This window comes from Hemicordylus capensis, chromosome 5 (assembly GCF_027244095.1).
Source record: "Hemicordylus capensis ecotype Gifberg chromosome 5, rHemCap1.1.pri, whole genome shotgun sequence".
Classification (NCBI taxonomy): Eukaryota; Metazoa; Chordata; class Lepidosauria; order Squamata; family Cordylidae; genus Hemicordylus; species Hemicordylus capensis.
Window position 1 is genome coordinate 14,093,410 of NC_069661.1, and position 27,482 is coordinate 14,120,891.

The following is a 27,482-nucleotide window of genomic DNA, read 5'->3' on the forward strand; positions in this document are numbered from 1 at the left end:
TTTCTGAAATATGTGTTCCATCCTCTACCCCAGCCATCATAGCATGTGGTAAGTAACTCTACTTTGTCCCCTGTACCTAGATCTCACCACCAGCACTCCAAGCCCCCATGGAAAGATTTCACAGCTATGTGTTCATTTCAGAATCAGGTTTCTTGGTGCAGAGTTCACCAAAGCAATTGCTCTGTCCATTCAAACTGTGTGTACTCAATAAGAATCCCCACCAACTGCCATCTCTTAGTTTGCCAAGTTAGCCAAGTCTAACAAAGAGCCTCCATCTCCGATAGGACAGCAGCTATTCAGCTCTGTCCAAAACTGCATTTTTCCATAGGAGGGAATGGCCAGTAATAGTTTAAGTCATTATGTGGACACTTCCACTATGTGGAAGGCCCCTTCTTTTCTTGCTCACCATTTAGCATGACTGATAGGGACCAAGAATGTGCATGTGGGGTGAGAAATTAAAAAGGGCACAAAAGAAAGTAGGAGCTGGGAGGAAAGGGTTGGAAGGAAACTGCTTCTTTTTAGTGGTGTAAACAACTTTGCAAAAGGATGGGTTGGCTGACCAACAGCGCAAGAAACCAAGAAATCACTTGAGCAGCAATATCTTGAGCCATCTGAGAGGATCTTGCATGGGGCTCCAGAGCACACCTTATGTAGGGTTGCTTGACACCAAAGCACTTCTAATTGAGTGGGATAGCACAACAGTGTGGCTTGAGAGCTAGTGTGGTATAGTGATTTTTGTTTTTAATATCATGGCTTTTTGTCCTTGTAGGACAGTCGAGATAGCTCACTGTGTAAATACAATAAAACCACTAAAAGCGCTAAAGCAGCAACAGACTCAATCATCAGAGCATGTAGCTATTGTCTCGGGTCAAAGGCTTGCTTAAACAGCAGTGGCTTGACCTGCTGTCTAAAAACAAGCAAGAAGTGAACCGGACAACTCTGGCAGTGAATACTAGAACCTGGGTACCACTGAGGAAAAGCCCTCTCTCATATACTTGCCCAGTGGCACACTTTAGATAGCAGTGGGACACAGAGTAGGTCCTTATCCAAGGATCTCAGCATGTGAGTTGATTCATGTGGGAGGAAGTGGTACTTCAGTGAATGGTCTTCAAATCCACACACTGCCATGAAGATTCCTGGGTGACTGGACCAGCAACTATCCATCTGACTTGCCTCACCAGGTAATTGTGACAGATAGGGAGAGCCATATTCTGATTGTAGCAACTTAAAGGGTGGGATAAAAATGTAATAAATTACATGAAATTACGCTAAGCACAACTTTTCTGATTTCTTTCCTTTGTGTCCCTCTTTGGGACTTCCTGTCTCCAAAACCACTGGGGATGGGAAAGGGAACCTGTTGGAAGTGGACCAATTAGGTATTCTAGATGAATTGTTGGGAAATGGTGTATATGATACAGGAGGGAGGTGTGTGTTACCAAATTCAAAAGAGCTTCCAGTGTATGGGCATTGTCTGATTCTGGTGAGAAGCTGCCTTAGTTTTGCACATTTTGCCATTCAGTAGTCTGAAATAAATACTTCTGTACAGGAACTGGCTGCTTTGATATCTTTTTGGCTGCTAATTCACATTTTTAAAAAACTTGGTAACTGAAATACTTCCTTGGAAAGTTAAATTGGACTTTTGCAGAAGATAGGATCATATGGGGGACACACACACACTCATTTAAACAGGGCCTTAGAAACACCACCAGATTGTCAGGGAACCAACTGATAATGCCCTCAGTTGAAACTTCCAACCTGTTCTGTTACAACTCAGCCAACCTCGGGCAAACCTCTCTTTTGTAGAACCTGACTGCTGCTTCAGATTAGCGTAGAAAATGCTTGACAGACCAGTGTGGTATAGTGGACAGAGTGTCAGTTGTAGATTGGGGAAAGCTAAATTCAAATCTCCTTCTTGGCTATTAAGTTCTCCAGATAACTTTGGGCTGTCCCTGTGCCCCACATGGTGGTTGCAAGGATAAAATGCAATGGGCACACCCACCCCAGTTAAGCTACCCTAAGCTCCTTGGAGAAAGTGTGCTGTACAGAATATCATGTTAAAGACACAAGCATATTTGTGGGCAGGCCATTGCTCAGCAGTAAAACGCTTGCTTTGCATGCAGGGGGTCTCAGGTTCAGTCTCCAGGTAGGGCCCTTGAAATGAATATTTTGAAGAGCCACTTCCAGCCAATGTAGGCAATGCTGATGAAGGTGGACTAATGATCTTATTCAATACAAGGCAGCCAGACCGTCATGGCTTATTCCCCTGGTATCTGTTTGCATGTAGTAAAGATAGGAGAGGGGCTGTATAACACAAGCTGGCAGCAAAGTTGTAGATCGGAGCTTCTTAAATGACTCTGTCACTAGGTATGAGCAGTTGTGGGAAAACGTTTAATGTATTATTGATGTAATAACTGATATAATATAATGCTATCTGTATATATAGTGCCTTAGAATTTCATAGGCAAAAATAGAGGGCTCTGTGTTCTCGAGGAATTTATAGGTTGAAACAGACAAGGTGCCATGAGCACCTTCCTTATGAGGCAAGGCTACAGCATCTGGGGAGCTTTAGTTTGGAAAAGAGGTGACTACAGGAAGACCTGATGGGGTATATAAAATTATGCATGGAATAAAGAGTGGACAGATAACCTTTTCTCCTTCTCTCACAACACTGGAGTCATCCGATGAAACTGAAGGCCAGGAAATTTGATTAAGTGTCGTCAAGTCGGTGTCGACTCTTAGTGACCACACAAATAGATTCTCTCCAGGATAATCTGTCTTCAACTTGGCCTTTAAGGTCTCTCGGTGATGCATTCATTGCTGTTGTAACTGAGTCCATCCACCTTGCTGGAACTGGGTTTTCACATAATGTGTCCGAAGTATGATAGTTTGAGCCTGGTCATTTGTGCCTCGAGTGAGAATTCTGGATTGATTTGTTCTATGATCCATTTGTTTGTTTTCGTGGCTGTCCATGGTATCCTCAAAAGTCTTCTCCAGCACCAAAGTTCAAAAGCGTCAATACTTTTTTTTGTCCTGGTTCTTCAAAGTCCAGCTTTCACACCCATAGAGTGTCATGGGGAAAACCATTGACCGGACAATTCTGATCTTAGATTCTGATCCCATTGTCATTAGACACATCACGGCATATAAATATCCTTTCCAAGGCCTTCATTGCAACCCTACCAAGTGCTAGTCTGTGGTGTATTTCTTGACTGCTGTATCCTTGACTGTTGACAGTCGATCCTAAAAGGCGGAACTATCCACCAGTGTCTTCATTTTAAATTCTGAGGCTGGTTGCTGTACCCATTGTCATTAGTTTAGTCATCTTTACATTTAGTCATAGACCCATTTTTTCACTGTGTTCCTTGACTTTCATTACTAGAGCTTGCAGATCATCCGCATTCTCAGCTATCAATGTGGTGTCATCAGCATAGTGCAGGTTATTGACATTTCTTCCTCCAACTTTAAAACCATGCTCATCTTCTTCCAATCCAGCTTCTTTCAGAATATGTGTATGTTCAGCATATAAATTGAATAAATAAGGAGAAAGTATACAGCCTTGTCTCATTCCTTTACCGATCTGGAACCAGTCTGTTTCACCATGTTCTGTTTGGACTGTGGCTTCCTGTCCTGTGTATAGGTTTCTCATGAGAACAATGAGATGTTCAGGATGCCCATTTTCCTGAGGATATTCCACAACTTGACATGGTTGACACAATTGAAGGCTCTTCTGTAGTCAACAAAGCACATAATTGACTTCTTTTTTGTATTCTTTGGCTTTTTCAATTATCAGTGTGCATCAGCAATAATGTTGCTTGTTCCTTGGCCTTTTCTGAAACCAGCTTGAATATCCAGCATTTCCCTTTCCAGGTAGGACTCTAATCTGCATTGGATGATCTTGAGCATTATTTTGCTGGCATGTGAAATTAAGGATATTGTGCGATGGTTTGCACAATCTGTTAAGTCTCCTTTCTTTGCTATGGGTATGTAGACTGACCTCTTCCAATCTGTTAGCCACTGTGTCGTTCTCCAAATTTCCTGGCATAGTTTGGTTAGAGCTTTGACTGATTTGTCTTCTGTTGCCTGCCATATTTCTGTAGCTATTCCATCAATTCCTGTAGCCTTCTGACTTGGTAACGACTGGAGGGCTGATCTATCTTCCTGTTCTAGAAGTTCTAGCAAATAGGGAATATCTTCTAGAGTATCTTGGATGTTGACATCCCTACTGTACAGATTTCCAGTATACTTCTTCCATCTCTGTCTGATCTTCTCTGAATCAGTTACTACCTGTCCTTTGACATCCCTTAACATACCATTTCGAGGTTGGAACCTCCCTCTGAGTTCAGAGATCTTTTGGAAAACTTGCCTTGTTTTTCCGTGTCTATTTCCATCCTTAAGGTCTTTACAGATGTCATTGTAGTACTGCTCCTTGTCTCTTCTAACAGTTTTCTGAAATTCCCTATTAAGTTCCTTCGTAAGGTCTTTATCTTTCTTGACTTTGGCTTGTCTCTTCTTCTTGGCAATTTCCACCATCTGTTCTGACATCCATTTTGCTTTCTTCTGTTTCTTGGTCTTTGGCAGTCTCTTTTCACATTCGTCCTTAATGACTCCTTTGATTTCATTCCACAGTTCCTCTGGTTCCCTATCAATGCGGTTCAGAACTTCAAAGTGGTTCCTGATGTTCTCCTTGAAAATGGTGGGTTCATTCTCAAGATCATATCGTGGAAACTGGATAGCTTTGTTTTTCTGCTTTAGCTTGACTTGGAACTTGCATATGAGCAGTTCGTGATCTGTTCCACAATCGGCCCCCAGCCACATCTTTGCTTTTACAACTAAGCTCTTCCAATTCCCTGCAGCACTAATGTAATCAATTTGATTTCTGTGTACTCCATCTGGTGATGTCCATGTATATAGGCACTGCTTTGGTTATTTGAAGAATGTATTAGCAATGAAGAGATCATTGGCTTGGCAGAAACTAAGAAGTCATTCTCCTGCTTCATTTCTGTTTCCTAGGCCATGTAGTCCAACTGTGCTTTCCTCCTTACCATTTCCAACTTTGGCATTCCAGTCTCCGACCACCAGCTGCACATCTTGCTTGCATGTTCTGTCAATTTATCCCCTGCTAACTTGGCAAAGAGGCACCTTTTAACGTGGTGATTCTCTTTATTTAGCAGGGGGAGAGTAACTGGTCCTATCCACCCCCAGCACAGTACCTCCAGTGACTGTTGCTGGTGTCTATCTTATGTTTCTTTTTAAATTGTGAGCCCTTTGGGGATAGGGATCCATCTTATTTATTTATTATTTCTCTCTGTAAACCATCCTGAGCCATTTTTGGAAAGGCGGTATAGAAATCGAATAAATAAATAAATTTCAGACTGAACTTGAGCATAGAACTCATCAACTTCCTCTTCTTCTGCCTCAGTCATTTGGGCATAGACTTGAAGAACTGTTGTAAAGGGTTGTCCACAGAATCTAATTGATATTAGTTGGTCATTGACCGCATTGTACCCAAGTACTGTCATTGCTATATTCTTCCTGGCTATGAAAGCAATACCGTTCCTTCTTTGTTTTTCGTGTCCTGAGTAATAAATTGTATGATTTTTTTTGACTGGAAGTATCCAATTCCAGTCCATTTTAATTCACTGATGCCCAAGATATAAATCTGTAGTCGATTCATTTCATCTTTCACTGTGTCAAGCTTTCGCATATTCATGCTTCTTGCGTTCCACGTTCCCATTGTAATTCTGTCTTTGCATTTTTGGATTTTCCTTTCCCACATGGCAACATCAGCCACTAGACGCATCATAAACACCATTGGTACTCTGAGAGATCGGCAGGGTGGTGGGAGGAAATTTAGAACTGACAAAACGAATTACTTTTTTGCACAGTGCATAATTAATCTGTGGAATTTTCTGCCATTGGTTGTGGCGATGGCCACCAGCTTTAATGGCTTCAAAAGGGCTTGGACAAATTCATGGAGGGCAGGTCTATCAATGGCTACTAGTTGGTGGCTATAGACCACCTCCAGCCTCAGAGGGAAGATGCCTCTAAATACCAGTTGCTGGGAAGCAACAGCAGCAGAAAGGGCATGCCCTCACTTCCTGCCTGTGGGCTTCTCAGAGGCACCTGGTGGACCACTGTGGGAAACAGGATGTTGGACTAGATAAGCCTTGGGCCTGATCCAGCAGGGCTGTTCTTATGTAACGAGGAAAACAGGGGAAGGGTTGGGACAGACAATGGTGGCAAATAGGATGTGGTGATGGCCACTAGCTTGGATGGCTTTAAAAGGGGCTAGACAAATTCATGGAGAACAGGTCTTTCAATAGGTACTACTCTATTGGCTATAGGCCACCTCAGATACCTCTAAATACCAGTTGCAGGGGAGCAATGGCAAGAGAGAGCGCATCTGGTGGGCCTCTGTGAAACAGGATGCTGGACTAGAAAGGCCTTGGGCTTGATCCAGCAGGGTTATCCTTATGTTTTTATGGTATAGTACAGAAACACCTATATCAGGCAGCAGAGATATAGGAAGATGCTGAAAGGCATCATCTCACACTGCGCGGGAGGAGGCAATGGTAAACCCCTCCTGTATTCTACCAAAGACAACCGCAGGGCTCTGTGGGCACCAGGAGTTGACACCAACTCGACAGCACACCTTTACCTTTACAGACACAGGTTGACCACCTCAGAGGGAACAAAGCCTATGCGTCCCAGGATACCGAACTAATATAACCTGCACCTGCAATAGAGCACTATATGGAAAAGGACAACTGTTCCTGAGATACTTAATGTTGTTAGGATGCTGCCACTTCTGGACTGGCATGGAAAACAGCTCTTTAGAGGAAAGTGAAAACTGATTTCTTAACCAGGAGCAGGACAGGAAGAAGAAAGGTTGAAAGTGTGTGCACCAGAGTGGGTTTTTCGCTTCTGGCTTCAACCTCCAGAAATTTGGTGAACTTAAAAGCTACTATAAGGGAGAAAAATTATCCAGAAATGTACAGTTCCTCTAACACCACCATGTGATGGCTGCCTTTAAAAATCATCCGATTGCAGGTCACAGTCTGGAGTGACCCCAATACATGATCCAGAGTGCTCTGGTGTTCTCTCTAAGGCATGCACATGTGCATGCACTCACAAGGTTTTTGATGTTGGCTCAATTAATTTTAGCTCCCGCTCAGGTTGAATCAGGAAGGCCCCACTCCGAATGCACATGGTGCACGCACACTTCCTTGATACTGCTGCCCACAACAAAACTCATTCCGCACACAGATGAAAAAAAAATAGAGAGAACACTGGTGTGCTCCCTCGTGTATTTCACTTGGGCCTCCATCGGGTGCTCTTTACAATCTTGGTGCTCCCTTGTGTTTTCTACCTGGGGCTCCAACAAGTGCTCCCCTCACCTTTTACTGGAGACTCCAACCAGCACTTCCTTGTATACTCCGCCATGTGCTATACTTGGGACTCCATTGAGCACTCCTTGTGCTCTCTTGCAACCCACAAAGAGCTTGAAATCATTATAGCAGCCTGGGCAATCTGCTGTCCACCCACCATCGCAACCAGGGGTGCTGAGTTTTTCATGGCACCCTCCAGATCGGTCCTTTTACGATCCATCCAGCTTGCCTCACAGCCACAGGTAGCTGGTCCCACGGAGATACCCTCTTCATGGGCATCTCTCCCACTACTAACTTCTGCAACCTCCCCACTTCAAGACATGCTGCTCCTGAGGAGCGAGACTCTGTATCCCTTCCCAGGGTTTAGAGGTCCCGTCATCCAGATCAGGTAAAGGTGAACGTTTGCCCTGCAACTGGGCCCTCTTTGTCCCTTTCATAAATCTAAGCGACCCTCATCTCTCTCTCATAAGTCTCTTTCTCTTGCCCACCTGGGAAACTTACACAATTAGGACTCTAAGCTAAAACGCCTCATTGTAGTTAAATGTATTTTTGATATTAGTATTGCTTTAACCACATGATTCTTTTTTCTGTAACCACCACCCCCCGCCTCCTAGAATAAATATCTTCTTTTTATTTTGAAACTATCATCTTGTCTCAGTCCAGTCATTTCTTGAGTCCAAACGTTTGCACAAATTAAAACTGACATGGAACTGGCCTCCTTTTATAGCGAATTCCCCCACAAAGCGAACATTGGAGTGCTGACCAAACGTCCCAGGGCAGTTCCATTAACACTAAACACAAAGAAAAACACAATTAAACAGTCTTGTCAATTGTCAAACAGTCTTGCCAATGGTTTGGGTCCCCCCCCCATTGCCAGCTTGTCCCTCTTTCAGGCTCCAGCAACAAAATGGAAGGAATTAAAGGGAACAGTCATTCCACTAACACTAATTTTGATATCACGATTAGTGTTTTTGCAGTTTTTTAAAAATGTGTTTTTTGCATCAGGAGAGCTGATATCTTTCTTACCATTGCGTTCCTTTTCTCCCGCTCCACAAGCTCTTCCCTCTGATCACCCATAAAATGGAGGGTGCTTAGTTACCACCAGGAAGTTTTTCACATGGGGCGTTTAAAGCCCTTTAATTCACATCTCCTCTGGAATGGAGTGGGTGCGTTCACATGTCGGCCAGATTTACCCTGAAGTCCCTGCGAGTTATTGGGGAGCAGTTCACACACAACTCGGGTTTTTCACTGTGTGACAGTGTAGCCCGGTTTATATCCGGGGTAAAAAACCCCACTATTTGTGTCGGTTTTTGGGGACTACTTTGAGTTTGGAGTAAAGCCTCCTGTGTATAAAGGTCCCTGGGGAGTAAAAACCAGGCTCATGTTATATTTCTTTGACTGTTAGTGCACTCAAAAATAGACTCTGATGCTAAGACAGACCAGAGTAAAATTTAACCCTTGTTTTGCATTGGCTAAAAACTGATGCTAAAGACAAAATCTGAGATAAGATTTTCACTTGGAAGCAAGCCCTATTGAAATTAATAGGGCTCCCCATGCCACCCCCAGTAGACATGCTTAGCTCATAAAAAGCTGTATGTTTTAAACAAATATGGCATGATACTTAATTGGCTTACAAGAAGTTATCAGCACCCAGTCAGTCTGAGAGTGGAACCATCATAGCATCTGTTCAGGAACACTGACACCTGTCTTCTTCTTCTTCCTCTTCCACATTTGATTAAAAAACAAAGACACCTAGAAAAGTGCTTTTTCTTTTACTTATAGGCAAAAGTTAGCAGATATTGTACTTTGTAGGAAACCACTATGGCTGTCTTTTTAGCAGATAGCAACTGAACCTAACAATGCCCATTTAAAGTCAATATAAACACATATTTTAAATTTGAAACTTCCACAGCCATCATAGGAGTTGAATGTTTTTAAAGCTATGTTCTGGTGAGCTGCTTTAACAGGAAGAATGCCAAATGGATGAAAAATAAAATTAAAAACACCCTTTCCTTCCCACAATGAGCACTGCGATGGCCTTCCTTCGATATCTCCAAGACAACTATTAATTTAGATGTTGGTTATATGTAAACTTAACTTAATTAAAATAAGTTAAAACAAAGATTATTAATTCGCTAAACCCTCTGAAGTCAACTAGCAGCCCACTGATGTTAGGTTTAGGTTTTATTCAGTGCTTCAGGCACATTTAACTTCTGACGAAAGAATTGGAAACTGACTCCAATTTAACCCAATCCCAAGAAGTTTCTAAAAGGAGAAGGAAATAGACCAGGCATCCCCAAACTGCGGCCCTCCAGATGTTGCTGAACTACAACTCCCAGCATCCCTAGACACAATAGATATAGCTGGGTATGCTGGGAGTTGTAATTCAGCAACATCTGGAGGGCCGCAGTTTGAGGATGCCTGAAATAGACCCTAGAGGACAGGCATGATCTCCCAGAGGATTACTCCATGGTGGAGCAGGTGAGAGGATGTGGGTCGGGAAATGGGGTGGCTATGGTCTACCATCTTCCTTACCAAGGTCCCTATCAGGGATATGGCGTATATTGAATGTGTGTACCTAAATCTTGGGACCAGGGATAGACTGGTACTTCTGCTGCTGTACTGATTACTCCACTGCTCAGTGGAGTCCTTAACTGAGCTGACAGACCTGGTAGCTGAGTTGGCATTGGAGTGGCACAGGTTGCTGGTGGTGGTGGGACTTCAATGTTCGTTTTGGGACCAGGTTGTCAGGAGCGGCTCAGGAGTTCATAGCGGCCATGACAATTGTGGGCCTATCCCAATTGGTCTCTGGACCGACATATGATGCTGGCCACATGCTCAATTTGGTCTTTTGTTCTGATATTTTCATGGGTGGGGACTCCTGTCATCTCCCCATTGTCATGGATGGATCACCACCTGGTTAAGGTAGAACCTACAGCCACAGCTCCTGCAGGGGTGAAGGACCTGTAAGATTGGTCTGCCCAAGGTGGTTATTGGATCCAATAGAAGCTTTGGAAGGGTTTAGGGTTGTTTCTGCTAATGATTCTGTCGCTGCTCTGATGCAAATGTGGAATAATGAACTCACTAGAGCAGTAAACGCAATAGCTCCTAAGCATACTCTCTGATCTACTTTAAAGACAGCCCTGTGGTATTTGGATGAACTATGGGAGCTGAACAGGGGCGGAGCTATCATTGGGCGAACGGGTTCAAAGAACCCGAGCCGTGCCCAATCAGGAGCCGCCATTCATGGCTCTGACATGCCCCCCCCGCATCTGACGTCAGATGCGGTGGCAGTAGTTTAGCTGCCGAGCGGGGGCCGCGCAGCCCCTTCAGGAGCTAAGACTGGTGCTGCATTCGCAACGCAGCCCCGAAGCAGCTCTTCCCTGCAGGGAAGAGCTGCGCCTGGGCTGCGCTGCGAACGCAGCACCAGCCTTCGTCTAACTGCTGAAGGGGCCGCGCGGCCCCTTCGGCAGTTAAGCTGCTGCAGCAATCTGATCCCAAACGGAGCCTCAAGGCTCCGTTTGGGAGCCAGACCATGCCACCCGCATCTGACGTCAGACGCAGAGGCGTGGCTATCCCGTGTCCGACGTCAGACGCAGGAGCGGGGCTATCGGGGCACCCGCCACGGCCGCACATGGGCCGCCGGTGGCCTAGCTATGCCCCTGGTGAAGCAGCAAGGTAGATGACTAGAGTGCCAGTGGAGGAAGACTCAGTGAGTCAGATCGGGCACAACACAGAGCACATTTGAAGATCTATTCTCTGGCAGTGCGGGCAGTAAAGCATCAGTTCTTCAGCAAATTCACATCCAGCTGAGTTGTCTAGGGTTGTGAGGGGGCTAGTATGTACCCCTCCCCCTTAAATTTAAACTTGGAACCATCGGTCACTTGCTGTGATGCTTTAAATGATTTTTTTGCAGATAAAATTCCTCACATCCAGGCTGAGCTGGATTCTACAGTTACTGCCGCGTCTACTGTGAAGGTGTCCAGCAACTCCTTATTGGATCATTTTCAGTTTGACTCCTGAAGAACTGGACGAACTGCTTGACTGTGCACCCTACAACCTGTTCTCTTGACCCTTGCCCAACTTGGCTTATCTCATCTGATAATCATTATCGGAGAGGGTCTGGTAAATATTATAAATGCTTCTCTGAGGGAGGGCAGGATGCCTCATTGTCTTGAGGCTATTATCCAACCACTTTTGAAGAAACCTGCTCTGGATCCCTTGGAGTTAGCTAATTACAGACTTGTTTCTAATCTTCCATGGTTGGGCAAGGTGACTGAGCAGGTTAGTGGCCACTCAAGCTCCAGGCAGTTTTGGATGATGCAGATTATCTAGACCCATTTCAAACTGGCTTTCATGTGGGCTATGGGGTTGAGACTGCCTTGGTCAGCCTGATGTTCTCCAGCTGGCTATTGACAGAGGGAGTGTGACTCTTCTGATCCTTTGGGATCTCTCTGCGGCTGTTGATACCATCCAGCATGGTATCCATGGTTTGGTGCAGGGTGTTTTCAATATGCTGATGTCACCCCAATCTACTTCTCCATGATGACATCAGGAACTGGCATATCTTCCCTAAATGCCTGCCTGGAGGCAGTAATGGGCAAGATGAGGGATAATAAGACTGAGGTACTGACTGTGGGGGGTTCAAGTCTCTGGAGGTGGTTTACATCTGCCTGTTCTGGATGGGATTACACTCCCCTGAAAGATCAGGTACATCACTTGGGAGTGCTCCTGGACCTAACGCTCTCCCTGGTTTCTCAGGTTGAGGCAGTGGCCAGGATCGCTTTTTATCAGCTGTGGCTGAGACATCCAGCTGCGTCCATTTCTAGAGGTGAATGTCCTTAAAACAGTGGTACAAATGCTGCTAACCGCCAGGCTTGACTGCTGTAATGCACTCTACATGGTGCTGCCTTTGTATGTAGTCCAGAAACTACAAGTGGTACAGAATGCGGCAGCCAGATTGATCAGCCATCTGGGACAACACAAAGGGACCAGTTAACACTGGCTGCCGATATGTTTCTGGGTGAAATATGAGGTGCTGGTTAATACCTATGAAGCCCTTAACGGCTTGGGTCCAGGCTATTTAAGAGAGCGCCTCCTTTGTCATGAAACCTGCTGCCTGTTACTATCTTCTGTCACCACCAGCTCATTTAGTGGCAACCTAGAGCCAGGCTTTCTCTTTGGCTGCCCCAGGGTTTTGGAATATGCTCCCTGCTGAAATAAGAGCATCTCCTTCTGTTTGTTTTCAGGAAGACCCTCAAAACTCCCCTGTTCTCGCAAGCTTTTAATTAGAATTACTTCTAATAATTTTAATTTTTTAATAGCTGTTTTATATTATTTTTGTGTGTTGTGTATTTTAATCTGTTTTTTAAATATTTAATTTTGTACACCACCTAGAGATATACATATCAGGTGGTATAAAATATAAATAAACAGACAACCAATTGACCCTCAGTATCTTGCAATGAGTGTTTAGAGAGCTAAGAAATAATCAAATGGTAAAAACAGATATAACCATTGTTGTAGGATACATAGGCATTGTGGTTATTAGATAGCTTGCTTCACTTCACCATTATCACACTGCGATGAATAACCCTTTCCGTCTTCTCTTCCCTTCTATTATCTTTCTGTTTAGCAAACTACTCCCAGCAACCCTAAGAATGAGAAGGAAACAGTGTTCCCTCCCTCTACCAAAACAGCATAACTAAAATCTGGCTGACAAATGCTCACTAACAACTGCTATCTGATAATATGTCAGAATTAGAAGTTGTAATACTATAGTGCTCTTTTTGGTTCTTTGGCACTACACTCCTGGAACCTCTGCTAATTTTTTTTAGCACAAGAGCATTCAGCCCCTTCAGCACAAAGATACTGGTATATCTGAATGCTTCTATGCAATTTTGCCCCTGCTGCACCCAGAATGAGAGAAGTCACTTGACACATATAAATGTAGAAAGCACCATCTATTATTTGTAAGGAACAAACTACAGCAGTGAGTGAGTGAATGCTATTCAGGTAAATAGAAAATTTGCATTTTAATGTCACATTGAATTTTAGTACATTTCAGTCCAAGAAAAAATAAACTGACAGACACAGTAATGAGTACAGGATTATATATACATTACAATATGCCTTGTTATAGTACAATTGTGGCTGTATGGTAAAAATAATTTGAGGGCTGATGGAATCCAAACTCATCTGAGTAGCTGTCAGGAATAGAGCACTAAATGCATTTCCAAAATAAGCACTAATGTTTAATTTTAACACCTTAAAAACTGAAATAGACCTTGGCCTTAAAAAAAAAGTTAACACCGAGCTAGCTAGATAACTGAAAAGGTTTGGATATAGAAAATGCTTTCCCAAGGTTTACATACAATGGAGGGATTGATTATTCCTACAGTGGTACACATGGCTAAAATCCATGTTGAATGCCAAACTGATGATGTTCAGTACAAACCACTTCTAGGGACTCAAATTCTAGAAGCTGCCCTTTTTATGAAAGCAAGCAACATGAGGGTAACCTTATGCAAAAATATTTTTCAAATTGTTTAACTGAAAACTAAAGGCATGTCATCATTTTATAAAAATTCTAAATATATCAGAAGCTTTCAATATTTTCACCTACACTGATTTTTGTAACTCTTTAAAGGAGAAATAGGACAAAGAAAAATAGTCAATTAGCTAAGCCTTGTGTTCTAACCAAGCTACTTACAGTGATTTTCAATGGCAAATGCCCATGCTGACTGCGTGACTTAACAATTCTGAATACCTTTTATAATAACTTTATTTTGTATACAAGTACATCACAACGATCCAGCTTTGCAACCTTTCTTTCAGGCATTCTGCATTTCTTTTCCAATCTTATAGCTAAGGATCTTGTTCCAGTCAATCTTTGTGCGAGTAACTGGCAGTTGTCTGCGTAAGGCCTTGAAAGTAGTGTCTGACATAGTTTGATAGTTTTCACTGATAGCAGTCTGTTCATAGGAAAGATAGAATAGGTTTTTTAAGAATATAGTACAATATGCAAACAGATTTTACAGCAACATACTCCAAAAGACAACCTTCCTTACTAAAAATGTATTTAATGTCTGTCTATATTGGGTTTGGTCCAAAGGTTCCCTTTCCTCTGGAGAAGGGAACCTTTCAACGCAACTAAGGAGAGATAAGGCACAAAATTAAGTATGGATAACGTGACTAGTCAGAAAATCTTGAAGTCCCTTTTATCAGCTTAAGTATAAGATGACTGCTTTTATGAGCTGAGTGCATATACACTGGGCGTTAAAAGACCAAATTGAACTGGCTCCATCACATACTTTACAGTACTATCTGTGAGGGAAGGAGAGGGGAGTCAAGCTATTTCTTAACCCTGAAATTGCTCAAGCCACCCGCAGTGTTTTAGAGGAAAAGATTTATCAGCTGAAACCTGATAAACCTTCGAACATGTATTTTCTGGTTGCTTCCCAATACATACTGTAAACAAGGAGTGTCAGAAACAGCAGAAACAAATAAAACTACATGCTGCAGACATGTTACATACCTGGTATTCATTTTCTGCGGCCTCTACAATCTTTACAAATTCCTTTGCTGTTTGGGCTTCATTCTATGAGAAAGGGAAGAATGTTTAAATTAGATTTACCACAACACTGAAACAATTATCTGCTTAAGACTCAGGGCCATTTCAGACATCATAATAAGCACTTGAGTATTCAAAGTATTCCACATATATTTTCAGTCAGCCTTCTAACAAGCCTGAAAGCTGTCAGAATTATCCCCCACAAAATACAGTAGTGTGTGGGTGCAAGAAGGTGAGTTTTTGCCCACAGCTTACATGCTCACACTCAGCCTTTATGGTAGCACAGTGATAACTTAGGGGGGACAGAAAGTACAACTGACTTGTGTTTCTAGACCCCTGCACTTTCCTATCCTGTCTAAAATGGATCTTGCATCTCCCCACCATGGTATTTTTACAGCTTGTACACCTCTCTATTCAAGGAGAGCAGACAGGATCTATTTCAATAAAGTCAAAGAAGAGCAGGGAACAGGAAGCATAAGTCAGACGTGCTTCCTGTCCCCCTAGCCTATAATCACATCTAAAAGACGTCTAAACAGTTCCCCAACTCATTTGCCAAAGCCTGCTTCAGCAATCCAGGACTCATTCAAACCATTATTTGTAGCTTATAAATTCAAACTGCTCTTCCTTCTACATCATCTCGTGCATACTCTGCAAAGTGTGAGGATGATGTAGAGTTAAGGCAGATCAGATATTAATCTCTCTCTTTCTGGTTTGTCAAGAAAAATGCCCCATTTTGCACTTGCAGCCATGACCTTGTACCAGTCAGAGAACAAATAAAGTCACCAAAAAAGATCTACATTAGGAATCTTTTACAGGAATAAGTGTCATAGCTGATCACAGCACAGCTTGCCATTTTTTTAACTTTTTACCCAGCCTCCCAACATAGCTCCTGAAGCAGCTATGTATGATCTACTCCCATTCCCCGTTAATCCTAGAACTAAGGCTCTAGAAGCTAGATTCTAATTTCCTTCCTCCATACTCAGTGCTATTCAAACAAAAGAAGAATGAAGCTTCTTTCTAGCGCCCTGACAGAAGCCCTGTTTATTGCAAGGCTCTAATACTATCAGAATGAATACCTATGCAGAATTTGTTTTTTTTGTTGTTGTTGTTGTTTTTGTTTTGTTTTTTATTTTATTCAATCTCTATACCACCCTTCCAAAAATGGCTCAGAGAAGTTTACACAGAGAAATAATAAATAAGATGGATCCCTGTCCCCAAAGGGCTCACAATCTAAAAAGAAACATAAGACAGCCACCAGCAACAGCCACTGGAGGGATGCTGTGCTAGGGCTGGATAGGGTCAGTTACTCTCCCCCTGCTAAATAAAGAGAATCACCATGTTAAAAGGTGCCTTTTTGCCAAGTTAGCAGGGGGAGAGTAAAATTACTCCATAATGCCTTCTAGGAATATCTGTGTAAGTGCTGGGTGTCCTGCTCACGAGAGGGCTGGGGACACTTTGTTGGAGCTTGAACATACTTAACTTGTACAATCTGACAAAATTCTGGGGAAAGCTTCAGAATGCAAACATATGAAGTTATGCAGTATACTAAAGCCTGATGCATATGCCCAGTGTTTCTGATCAGAGAGGATCTCTCCTCAGGTACAGCATTTGTGTCTTTGTACACAATGCACTTATGTAGAGCATGGGGTGAAGCTACAAAATATGTTTGCATAAGGGGCAGGACTTGCAAATGCTCCCATGAGCTGTGTACCTGGGTGTAGCACCCTTTGCGTCACACACGAATAGGGTATTGGAAAGTGAAAATACAGTTTTCTAATTGTGTTGCAATTCTGAGGACTGCCTGTTCAATTGTGTCATCGAGTAAGATGTTAAAAAAGATTCTGATATCTTTTGTGCCTATCTATTTTTAATTCGTGTGACTAATTACAAATTATTCCCTATAAACAGGGGAGGGGGGAGATACTTACAGTCACTGTTAGAGAATCCTGTATGTCTTTATGACTCACTAGCTGAACATTACCGTCTTCATAATAATGAACCTAAGTACAAATAGTTAAAAGTTGTACAAAATCACTGTGTGTAGAAAACAGCAGAATGTATTTAATAGGCAGCACACAGAGGACTGAAATGTTTAAAGATATCTATGTTTGCAGTGCTTTCTGCACATTATAGCATCCATTTTTGTACACAGTTGCAGCATTCAAATCAAGGAAACATCTTTATACTGCAAGGAAGCTGTAAGCCTAACAATTAACGCAGATGTAGATTAGGCAATGGTATAATAGTAAAATGATGTATGTTTAATTATGTAGCAATTAATGCACAGACTTCATTAGTGTACGAAAATGAACCTGCTGCACTTTCATAGGCAATTTTTATCATATGCATAGCAATTAGTGCCTGGACACAATTCAAAGCGTCCTGACCAATATATACCTAAACAGCATGGGATCACGACCTCTTAAGGCCTGCCTTCTCCCTTATGAACCCACCTAGCATCTTCAATAAATTATTGGAGGCCCTTTTTGGGGTGGGGTGGGGCTCACTTTCAGAAATAAGGTGGATGGCTAATGAAGAGAGGACCCTTACTTTGGTTGTACCCAGATTCATCCAAGACCATCTTTTAGACACTAGGTGAAGTCTGTACTGTTCACCCAACCCCTGGTGGTTTGGATTGTAGGGACTAGTTTTCTTCTATTTCTAATGCTGTTCTTACTATATAGTTCTTTGAGATACTATGCTTCAGCCTCAGATGATTCATCTTAGTTTATAATTAGCTTCATTGAAGTGTTTATTTACTGTTTATTATTCTATTTTGTAACAGTATTTTTCACTGTTATTTTTAATGTGTAAAAACAGCAATCAAAAACATTATCTGAGAGTTGTGAGGAATATAACAATCAGGGTTGAAATTTTAGTAAACTAGGGAAGCCCACCTGAATTTTCAAGATACCAGCCACCTGAGTGGTTGAAGGGGTGATTGTAAACTTCCATTCTGATCGCCAACGACCATTCCTTAAGACAACAGTTTTAAACAGTTGCAGATTAGGCAAATATTGAGAAATGAGAACCATGTCTTAAGTGTACAAAGCAATTAAATCTTTTACAAGAAAATTATGCTTTCTGGGAATCCTTGCTTTATAACATATTATCAATGAAATGTGCAGATTCCTGACAGTTATGGGCCTTGTTTAAAATTGACAAAAGGAAATTTACAATTTTCTGTAAAAAAATATGTAGGAGGTTGCTAAGACATAACCATCTGCATATCAAGCTGAAGTCCATAAAATAAAAACAGTGTGCTGAGGATGCATTTAGTAATGGAACTTCTAGCACAGAAAATTAGGTACTAGTCTAGAGTACAAATACAGCTATACCTTCTTCATAATCATATATTTTGGAAGCATATCATATAACCTCTTTCTTGTGATATAAACTGGTCATAGACAGTAAAAAAAAAGTCTGATTGATTGATAACCTCTTTCAAAGCAACAAATGTTTATCTCAAAAATTCTTCCAAATATTTTCCCACCTTAATTTTTATAGGATGGTTATGTACACTGATGTCTAAAGTATGCCAGATATGTCCATTTCTGTAGACAAATGACCTTAAAATGCTGGTACATATGCTTGTAACCTCCAGGCTTGACTACTGTAATGCACTATACATGGTGCTGCCCTTGTACGTAGTTTGGAAACTACAATTGGTATAGAATGCAGCAGCCAGATTGGTCTCTGGGACAACATGAAGGGACCAGCTAACACTGGTTTTGAAAGAACTGCACTGGCTGCCAATATGTTTCCGGGTGAAATACAAAGTGCTGGTTATTACCTATAAAGCCCTTAACGGCTTAGGTCCTGGGTACTTGAGAGCGCCTTCTCTGTCATGAACCCTGTTGCCTATTAAGAGCATTTGGAGAGGTCCGGTTATCGTTGCCCCCAACCCGTTTGTTGGCAATTCGAGACCTGGCCTTCTCTGTGGCTGCCCCAGGGCTTTGGAACACACTCCTGCTGAAATAAGGGCATCTCCTTCTCTGTTTGTTTTTAGGAGGACCCTGAAGACGTACCTATTTTCCCAGGCCTTCAACTAAGACCAAATTTTATGTGTTTTTATCTATTATGATGTTTAACTTTATGAATTTTAAATGTGTTATTTTTATATTATGTTTTAATTCTGTACACCGCCTAGAAATTTCTATACTAGGCAGTATATAAATTCAATAAATGAATAAAATAAAGTGTAATTGTATTAACTTTAATATAATGAATGCCCTAAGACATTCTGCCTACCTAAGATGGTGGGTAGGCTTCACATTAAATTAGTTATGATTAAGCATGACTGAAATAAATGAAACAAGTCAGTAATGACTGCCCCACTAATTTCAACTAATTACAAGTCCATGAATAGCTCAGCCTGGATTCTATCTATTGAAAACAGAAATCCAACATAACTGTCAATAATACAATTAACAGAAATACAAATTAAATGAAAGTGTACCAATTTATAGATGACAAATAAAAAACTTATACTTACCAAAAGTTTTTTGCTTGAAACTGATGGCTTTCTATGCATACAATAATTGTTTGATGTCCATCAATCGTTTTTCCATACACCTTGATTACAAATGGAAATCAAGCTATGTTCCAAATCCATGTTTTAAAGGCAAAATGTAATATGCTACTCCAATGTTATAATATAAACGTTCAGAAAAAAACTAGTCTCTAGTCAATGTCACTGTTCCTATGTAAGAAACACAATTAAGTTTCCATCTAGCACACCTGTACAAATAGAAAAACTCAGCAATAGCTGAAAACAATCAGATCGCTTTGGCCTAAGTGACTCTTGATAGAAGCAAAGAGCCAATTGCTGCGTGGCAAAGATGGGTATAGCAAGATGTACTAAGGTCCACAAGTGTTTGCTGGGCTTGGTCACCAATCCTTGTCTCTAGAAGCCAGTCAGGGAAGTCAGTCTGTCTCTCTCCCTCTCCACACTTCAGAGAAGCACAAGTGCATCCCTTTTATATCCACTGCCCAGTAGAGGTAAAGTGTGTATGCACCTCTTGTAAGCCCCCCCTTCCCAGATGCTGCATCCCTATGTAGACTGGCATATTTTGAAAGTCATTCTGCCTTCCTATGTTGCTGGCAGCTTAAAAATATGCATTGAGCATACTGGAGACTATTCTTGGTGGTTGTATTTCTAGACCTCTGAAGACATATATAAACAAAAATATGCAGAGAGCATAGCTGTAGAATTGATCTCCCTTACTCCACATAAGCTTAAAGTAATCTCAACTGGCTACAGGCAAAGATCTCAATAAGTATCATGGCTCAATTTTGAATCATGGGGAACATACCGACCAGAGAATTCAAATCAGCAGAATAAATATTTAGATTTAAGGATTTTCCAGCTTGTGTAATACTTACTGTGCAAACACCACTCGGGTAGTGTTCTTTCACATATGCTCTCAATGCAGTTTCTATAGAGTTTCTCCATGACTCAATTGCATTTTCAACTTCATGAGGCTTTGGATCAGTAGCCTCCTTTCTTAAATGATCAAATTTAAAAGAGATCTTGTTTTTTGGGTCCAAAAATTTTCCATTGCCCAAGTCGCCATGTTCCGTTATTAAAACCTGTACCAAGGTTATTTCCGTTAGAATAAGTATATAGAACATTTAACACCACATTTAGCAGTTGAATAGAAGAGTAGCAACATATTGCATTGCCACCTTTTTTGATTAAATACACATCAGCACCCGTCCTTCAAGTACACTTCTGGTTTGGAGAAGAACTATCAAAAATTTGTATTCATGAGCAAGCTAATGCTTCAACATTTTCAACTGAAATTTCACATTTTATTTTGAAAAATGGTATTTGAATCAATGACTAGACTAAGTTAGTCATGACTAAGGACAATTAAAATCAGGGCATGGCTACATGGAAATGGCTACATGGACATGGCTACATGGACATGGCTACATGGACATGGCTACATGGGGAGCAGCCACTTCCGCAGAGTTCCAAAGAGCAGGTGTAATATTTGGCTTCAGTTGCTCTGTAGCACAGCCCTAATAGTCATGTGCAACAGTCAGGATCCAACCCTACTAGGGATGTGCACAAACTGGTCCGTGCACTCCCAGGAAGTGGGTGTGTATGTTCCTTTATGGGGCAGGGAGTGTGCCCTTACCTGCCCGGCCGCTTTCCCCCCGCTGGCAATCTCCCCCAAACCACTAGTGAGGGGCTGCAACGTACCTCCTTGCAGCCCTGGTCAGCATTGTACCAGAAGTGGCAGACCCTCCCTGCCCCTTAAAGGGACACCCACCGCCTGTGAACCAACTCGAACACCAGACTTTCAAACCGGTTCGGCACTCTATAAAAGGGGTGCGAAACTGGTTCATGTGCATCTCTATACCCTAAATATAGAATAATTGTGCTTTTAAAAATAAGATGAAGATGCAGGTTTCTTACTTAAAATTGTACTAAATAAGAGGAAAGAGTAGACTAAACATTTAATAGGTTCTTTTTTGAAAAAGCAGGCAAGATCAGGAACTGCAGAAGTTTGCTCAGAACTCCATAAAACAATATTAAAGTTACCTGCTACCACCACCATCCCCAGTTAAAAGCATGTTCCTTATAGTTGTTCAAGCCCAAATCCCTGATCTGCCCTGGGAGATTCTTCTTCTAAGGGTAATCTTGATGTACCAATCACAACATGGTGGTTTAACTAGTATTGTAAGGATAACCAATGGACTGGTTTTGCAAACAGTGGTTATTAAAGGCCTGTGGTAAGGCTTTCTTGCAAGGTAACTACAGGCATTAGTTATCTGTAATCTTTTCATATGGTGACTAATGCCAAGTGATCAATTAAGAATATTTTTTTAGATGTGATGTACATTTTTAAGTTTTGGATTACCTTTCATTTACAACAGTTATAAATGTGCTAAATAGAACTCACTGATACAAGGTCTCTCCCTTGTATCATAGCCCGCCTTAGGATTTTTTCTTTTCCCATGCTGAAGGATATATTCTGAAATGACTGGAACTTGGAAATGTCTCTGTGTGTAAAAAGCGCATCTCCCACTTTTTCTTCCTTTCCCATGATCTTGGAAGGAAACCGAATCCTTGCTTAACTGCCCACACCTCTGCTTCATCCCACTGTCAGAGAAGACTGGCATGGGTCAATGGCCAACATTCCATATAGTGGAACGCTGGCATTAGGGATGCCGGGGCTGCTGTGCACATGGCAGGCAGCCAATGCTGTTGCGCAGTGACTTAAAACAGTGTCTGTGCAGTTGTGCAACACTTCTTCCATTGGAAGAAATGAAATAGCACTGCACAATTGTGGAGATGCTATTTTTAAGTCAGTGCACAACTGCTCTGTTGCACAGCGCCATTGGGACTGCCTGCCTGCCACAAGCACAGCAGCCCCAGCAGGTTCCTAACGCTGATGTCCTTCTGTGCAGAATGTCAGCCAGTATCCTCTCTGGTATTTGCCAATGAGGAGGCTTGGGATTACACTTTCCTTCAACCCTTGATCTGGTGACGGGACCAAGGTGAGTGTAGAACTGCCCTCATACAACCTAATTTCTTTAAACAGGGCCCCATAGTACATAAAGAACGTCCCTCTCACACAATTAAAGGATTTCTCGACAGCATGTTGGGATATCCTTTCGTGATGCCAGGACCGGTGTGCTTTGGGCACAACCCCATCCTGCTCTTGCATGGGGGCCCAGATTCATTTGAAAGCCCATTAAAAAAGGAAGGAGCAGATGGTTCCCTGTCCCATGATATACAAAGAAATAGCCACTGGGAGGATGCTAGGACAACTTCCCCTGCTAAGCATGAGAGTCACCACTTCAAAAGGTGCCCCTTTGCCCAGTTAAGCAGATCAAAGTATAAGCTTAACTTATTGTAACTGTATTCATACCTGTTCATCGTAGCCTTCTATTTTGACTGGAGTAAACTGGTCCAAGTTATACTGTGCAAAAGCACTAAAATAAAAGGATTAGAGGCATTAAGAAGAAACATTCTGCAACACTCTAAGAAATGTTTGTCTTCATCTATTAACAGGCTGAAAATAACACTATTCATGTAACACGGCTGGGTACTTTGGTAGAAAGGTGATAAATGCAAAAAATAAACATAACAAATGAAAGTATACTGGCTCACAGCAGTAACAGTATAGTTAAGATGAGGAGTAGTTTCAATATCATACCATTACAAGCTCTGGATGTTCTATAGGCTTGCTGTTGGCTTTTAAGAGAGTCCTAAAAACCTATTTATTTGTCCTGGCCTTCCAAGGCTTGTAAAGTGTTGTTTTTTAAAAGTATTTTAATTGGTTTTAAATGGTTTTAATAGTTTTTGAATTGTTTTTAGCACTGTGGGTTTTATGTCTTTTTAAAAAGTAGTTATACATCGCCCAGAGCCTCTGGATGGGGCGGTTAATTAAATTAAATTAATTAATTAATTGGTCATAACACCAAAACCTTATGTTAAATCTACCTGATTGCAAATAACATCAATTAGGTGACAAAAGGCAGCTATTCTAGTGGTGATTAGGTGATTATGGGGCAGCTATTCCAGTGGTGGTGGGCAATAGAAGAAGTAAAGTTGACAGGCCAGCAGGCCCTTGCAGGGGAGGATAAATCAGAAACTGAATTGCTGTCTTCCCTTCTGGCTGTCCTGCCAGGTCTTCGACCTCAGAAAGCAATGCTAACCACCCACAGAGCATTGTCTTGCTCCTTTGTAATGCCAGTTCGGTCCAGAATAAACCTGAAATCATCCATTTGATTCTAGATGAAGGGGCTGATCTGATATGTATTACAGAAACTTGGTTAGGGGAGGCTGGTGGTCCCGGCTTATCCCTCCAGGGTACTCTGTTGAGGAGCAGGGGAGGGGAAGTGGGCAGAGAGGTGGAGTGGCTGTGGTCTACAGGAACAATATCTCCCTTGCCAGGATCCTTGTCAAAGTGTCTGACCATATTGAATGTGTACACCTAAGTTTGGGGACCAGGAATAGACTGGGATTTCTGTTGGTGTACCAATCACCACACTGCCCAAAGGAATCCCTAACTGAGCTGACGGACTTGGTCTCGGGCTTGGCGTTGGAGTCTTCCAGGCTTGTGGTGTCGGGGGACTTCAATGTTCACTTTGGGACCAATTTATCTGGGGCAGCTCAGGAGTTCATAGCAGCCATGACGACTATGGGCCTATCCCAAGTGGTCTCGAGACTTACACATTCTGCTGGTCACACACTTGATCTGGTCTTTCACTCTGAACAGGGTGGTGTTCCATGGGTGGGCACTCCGGTGATTTCCCCTTGTCATGGATGGTCCACCATCTGGTTAAGGTTGGACTCACGACCATGTCCCACCTCCGCAGGGGGCCTATTAGGATGGTCCGCCCAAGAACATTACTGGATCCAATAGGATTCCAAGAAGCCTTGGAGGGATTTAATGTTGGCTCTGCTGGTGACCCAATCAACACTCTGGTGGAGAATTGGAAAAATCAGCTCACTGGGGCAGTGGACACGATTGCTCCTAAGTGTCCCCTCCGACCCGCTTTGAAACTGGCCCCTTGGTATACAGAAGAACTACGGGGGCTGAAGCAGACGACTAGAGTGCAAGTGAAGGAAGACTCGACTTGAATCTGACAGATTTTTACACAGAGCACATCTGAAGATCTATGCTCAGGCGATACGTGCAAAAAGAAGCGATTCTTTTCCTCCTGTATTGCACCAGCAAGTTCACATCCGGCGGAGTTGTTCAGGGTCGTGAAGGGGCTAATGTGTACCCCTTCCCCCTTGAATCAGAACTCAAAACCAACCAATAATTACTCGCTGTGACGTTTTTAATGTGTTTTTTGTGGACAAATTCTCTCGTATTAGAGCCAACTTAGATTCAAACTCCACAACTGATACAGAGTCTGATGCTGAGGTGGCGAGCAGCTCCTCTTATGTGATGACCCTGGATCAGTTTCAGTTCATGACTCCTGAGGATGTGGACAAGTTGCTTGGAATGGTGCGGCCAACCACTTGACCTCTTGATCCTTGCCTGACATGGCTTATACTATCTGGCAGAGAGGCTGTTGTAGAGGGCCCGGTAGAGATTATAAATGCTTCTCTGAGGGAGGGCAGGATGCCTCCTTGTCTCAAGGAGGTAATCGTTAGACCGCTTCTGAAGAAGCTTGCCTCAGATCCCTCAGAGTTAAGCAATTACAGGCCTGTCTCCATGGTTGGGCAAGGTGATTGAGACGGTGGTGACCTCCCAGCTCCAGGTGGTCTTGGAGGAAACTGATTATCTAGACCCATTTCAAACTGGCTTCCGGGCAGGTTATGGGATGGAGACTGCCTTGGTCGGCCTGATGGATGATCTCCAATTGGGAATTGACAGAGGGAGTGAGACTCTGTTGGTCCTTTTGGATCTCTCGGCAGCTTTCAATACTATTGACCATAGTATATTTCTGGAACGTCTGAGGGGATTGGGGGTGGGAGGCACTGCTTTGCAGTGGTTCCACTCCTACCTCACGGGCAGATTCCAGATGGTGTCTCTTGGAGACTATTCTTCAAAATCTGAACTTTCGTATGGTGTCCCTCAGGGCTCTGTATTGTCTCCGATGTTGTTTAATATCTACATGAAACTGCTGAGAGTGATCATCAGGGGATTTGGTGCTGGGTGCTATCAATATGCTGATGACACCCACATCTACTTCTCCACGTCAACATCAGGAGAAGGCATAACCTCCCTCAATGCCTGCCTAGAGCCAGTAATAGGCTAGATGAGGTATAACAAACTGAGGCTGAATCCAGATAAGACAGAGATACTTATTGTGCGGGGTCAGAAATCGAGAGGTGATTTTGATCTGCCGGTTCTGGATGGGGTCACGTTCTCCTGGAAGGAACAGTATGTAGTCTGGGGGTGCTTCTGGATCTGAACCTCTCTCTGGTGTCCCAGATTGAGGAGGTGGCCAGAGGTGCTTTTTATCAGCTTTGGCTGATACGCCAGCTGCATCCGTTTCTTGAGCTGAGCAACCTCAAAACAGTGGTACATCTGCTGATAACCTCTAGGCTGGATTACTGCAATGCACACTATGTGGGGCTACCTTTATACGAAGTCTGGAAACTGCAGTTGGTTCAGAATGCAGCAACCAGGTTGGTCTCTGGGTCATCTAGGAGAGACCATATTATATGGACCATATAGACCATAGCCGCCTTGGGATTTTCTTAATGAAAGGTGGGTATAAATTTAATAATATATAAAAAACAAAAATATTATTCCTGTGTTGAAGGAATTGCACTGGCTGCCTATACGTTTCTGGGCAAAATACAAGATGCTGGTCATTACTTATAAAGTTCTAAACAGCTTAGGCCCTGGGTATTTAAGAGAACACCTTCTTCGCCATGAGCCCCACTGCCTGCTAAGATCATCTGTGGCTCCTATCAATCCGTTGCAGCCCCTGGGCTTTGGAATACGCTTCCTGTTGAAATACGAGCCTCCCCATCTCTGGCAACTTTTAAAAAGGCGCTGAAGACGCATTTATTCACCCAGGCTTTTATCTATCTATCTATCTATCTATCTATCATATTTCTGTACTGCCTGATATGTAGATCTCTCAGTGGTGTACAAAATTTAAAATATTTAAAAGTCACAAATTAAAATACATGACAATAAAAACAGAATAAAATTATTAAAACAAGTTTTAAAAATTATCTATATATTTAATTCTCCTGGGTGTGCCTTGGAATGTGTGTCCTGGCGCCCAGCTGATTGGCTGGGTGGAGAAGGCGCCTGATTGGCTGAGGCGCACCCAGGAGGATTGGTCGCCACTGCAGCGGCGGACCCGGCTGCAGAGGCCAGAGGCGGCGGCAGGCCAGGCCTGGCCCGGCCGCAGAGGCCAGAGGTGGCGGCAGGCCTGGCCCGGCTGTGGAGGCAAGGCCCAGGAGGGAGGAAAGAAAGTGTGTGTGGGGGTGGGTGGGCAGAAATGGCGGTGGGGAGGAAAGGCGGCTGGGCCTGGCACGAGCCGGCCATGGTCAGGAAGCAAAGACTGGGGCAGAAGCGGGGGGAGGTAAACGCCAGCCCCAAAGAGCGCACAGCTGCTCTGTGCAGGGTCGGCTAGTTAAAATTAATTCCAATTAAAAGCCTGAGAGAACAGGAGGGTCTTGAGGTTCTTCCTGAAAACAAACAGAGAAGGAGATGCTCTTATTTCTGCAGGAAGCTTATTCCATAGCCCTGGGGCAGCCACAGAGCAAGCCCGGTTCTGGGTTGCCACCAGACGAGCCAGTGGCAACTATCGCTGACTTTTGGGCACTGGGCTTTTGAGGGTTTGTTTGTTGTTGTTCTGTCTCTCACAGCTACAATAAACCTACCATTCCAATTATAGCCTGGTCATTTCTGTGTCAGAGGGCAAACGGACAAAATCAGCAGGGGATCAAATACTTATTTCCCTCACTGTATGTGGTCCCTTCATGTCGTCCCAGAGACCAATCTGGCTGCCGTATTCTGTACCAATTGTAGTTTCTGAACTACGTACAAAGGCAGCCCCACATAGAGCGCATCACTGTAGTC

At 42.9% G+C, this 27,482-nt stretch overlaps 1 protein-coding gene across 1 annotated transcript in view; it reads right to left on the reverse strand.

Moving 5' to 3' along the window:
• Positions 1-13,404: 13,404 nt before the first annotated feature.
• Positions 13,405-27,482, reverse strand: part of CAPZA2 (capping actin protein of muscle Z-line subunit alpha 2) — a 36,338-nt gene continuing 22,260 nt past the window's right edge. The window contains exons 4-10 of the mRNA XM_053252450.1: positions 22,848-22,911; positions 20,347-20,553; positions 19,457-19,536; positions 17,859-17,937; positions 16,890-16,961; positions 14,926-14,988; positions 13,405-14,362 (exon numbers count right to left, since the gene is read on the reverse strand). Coding sequence (XP_053108425.1) covers positions 14,222-14,362; positions 14,926-14,988; positions 16,890-16,961; positions 17,859-17,937; positions 19,457-19,536; positions 20,347-20,553; positions 22,848-22,911 — 706 coding nt within the window. The 3' untranslated portion in view covers positions 13,405-14,221. The remainder of the gene's footprint in view (positions 14,363-14,925; positions 14,989-16,889; positions 16,962-17,858; positions 17,938-19,456; positions 19,537-20,346; positions 20,554-22,847; positions 22,912-27,482) is intronic.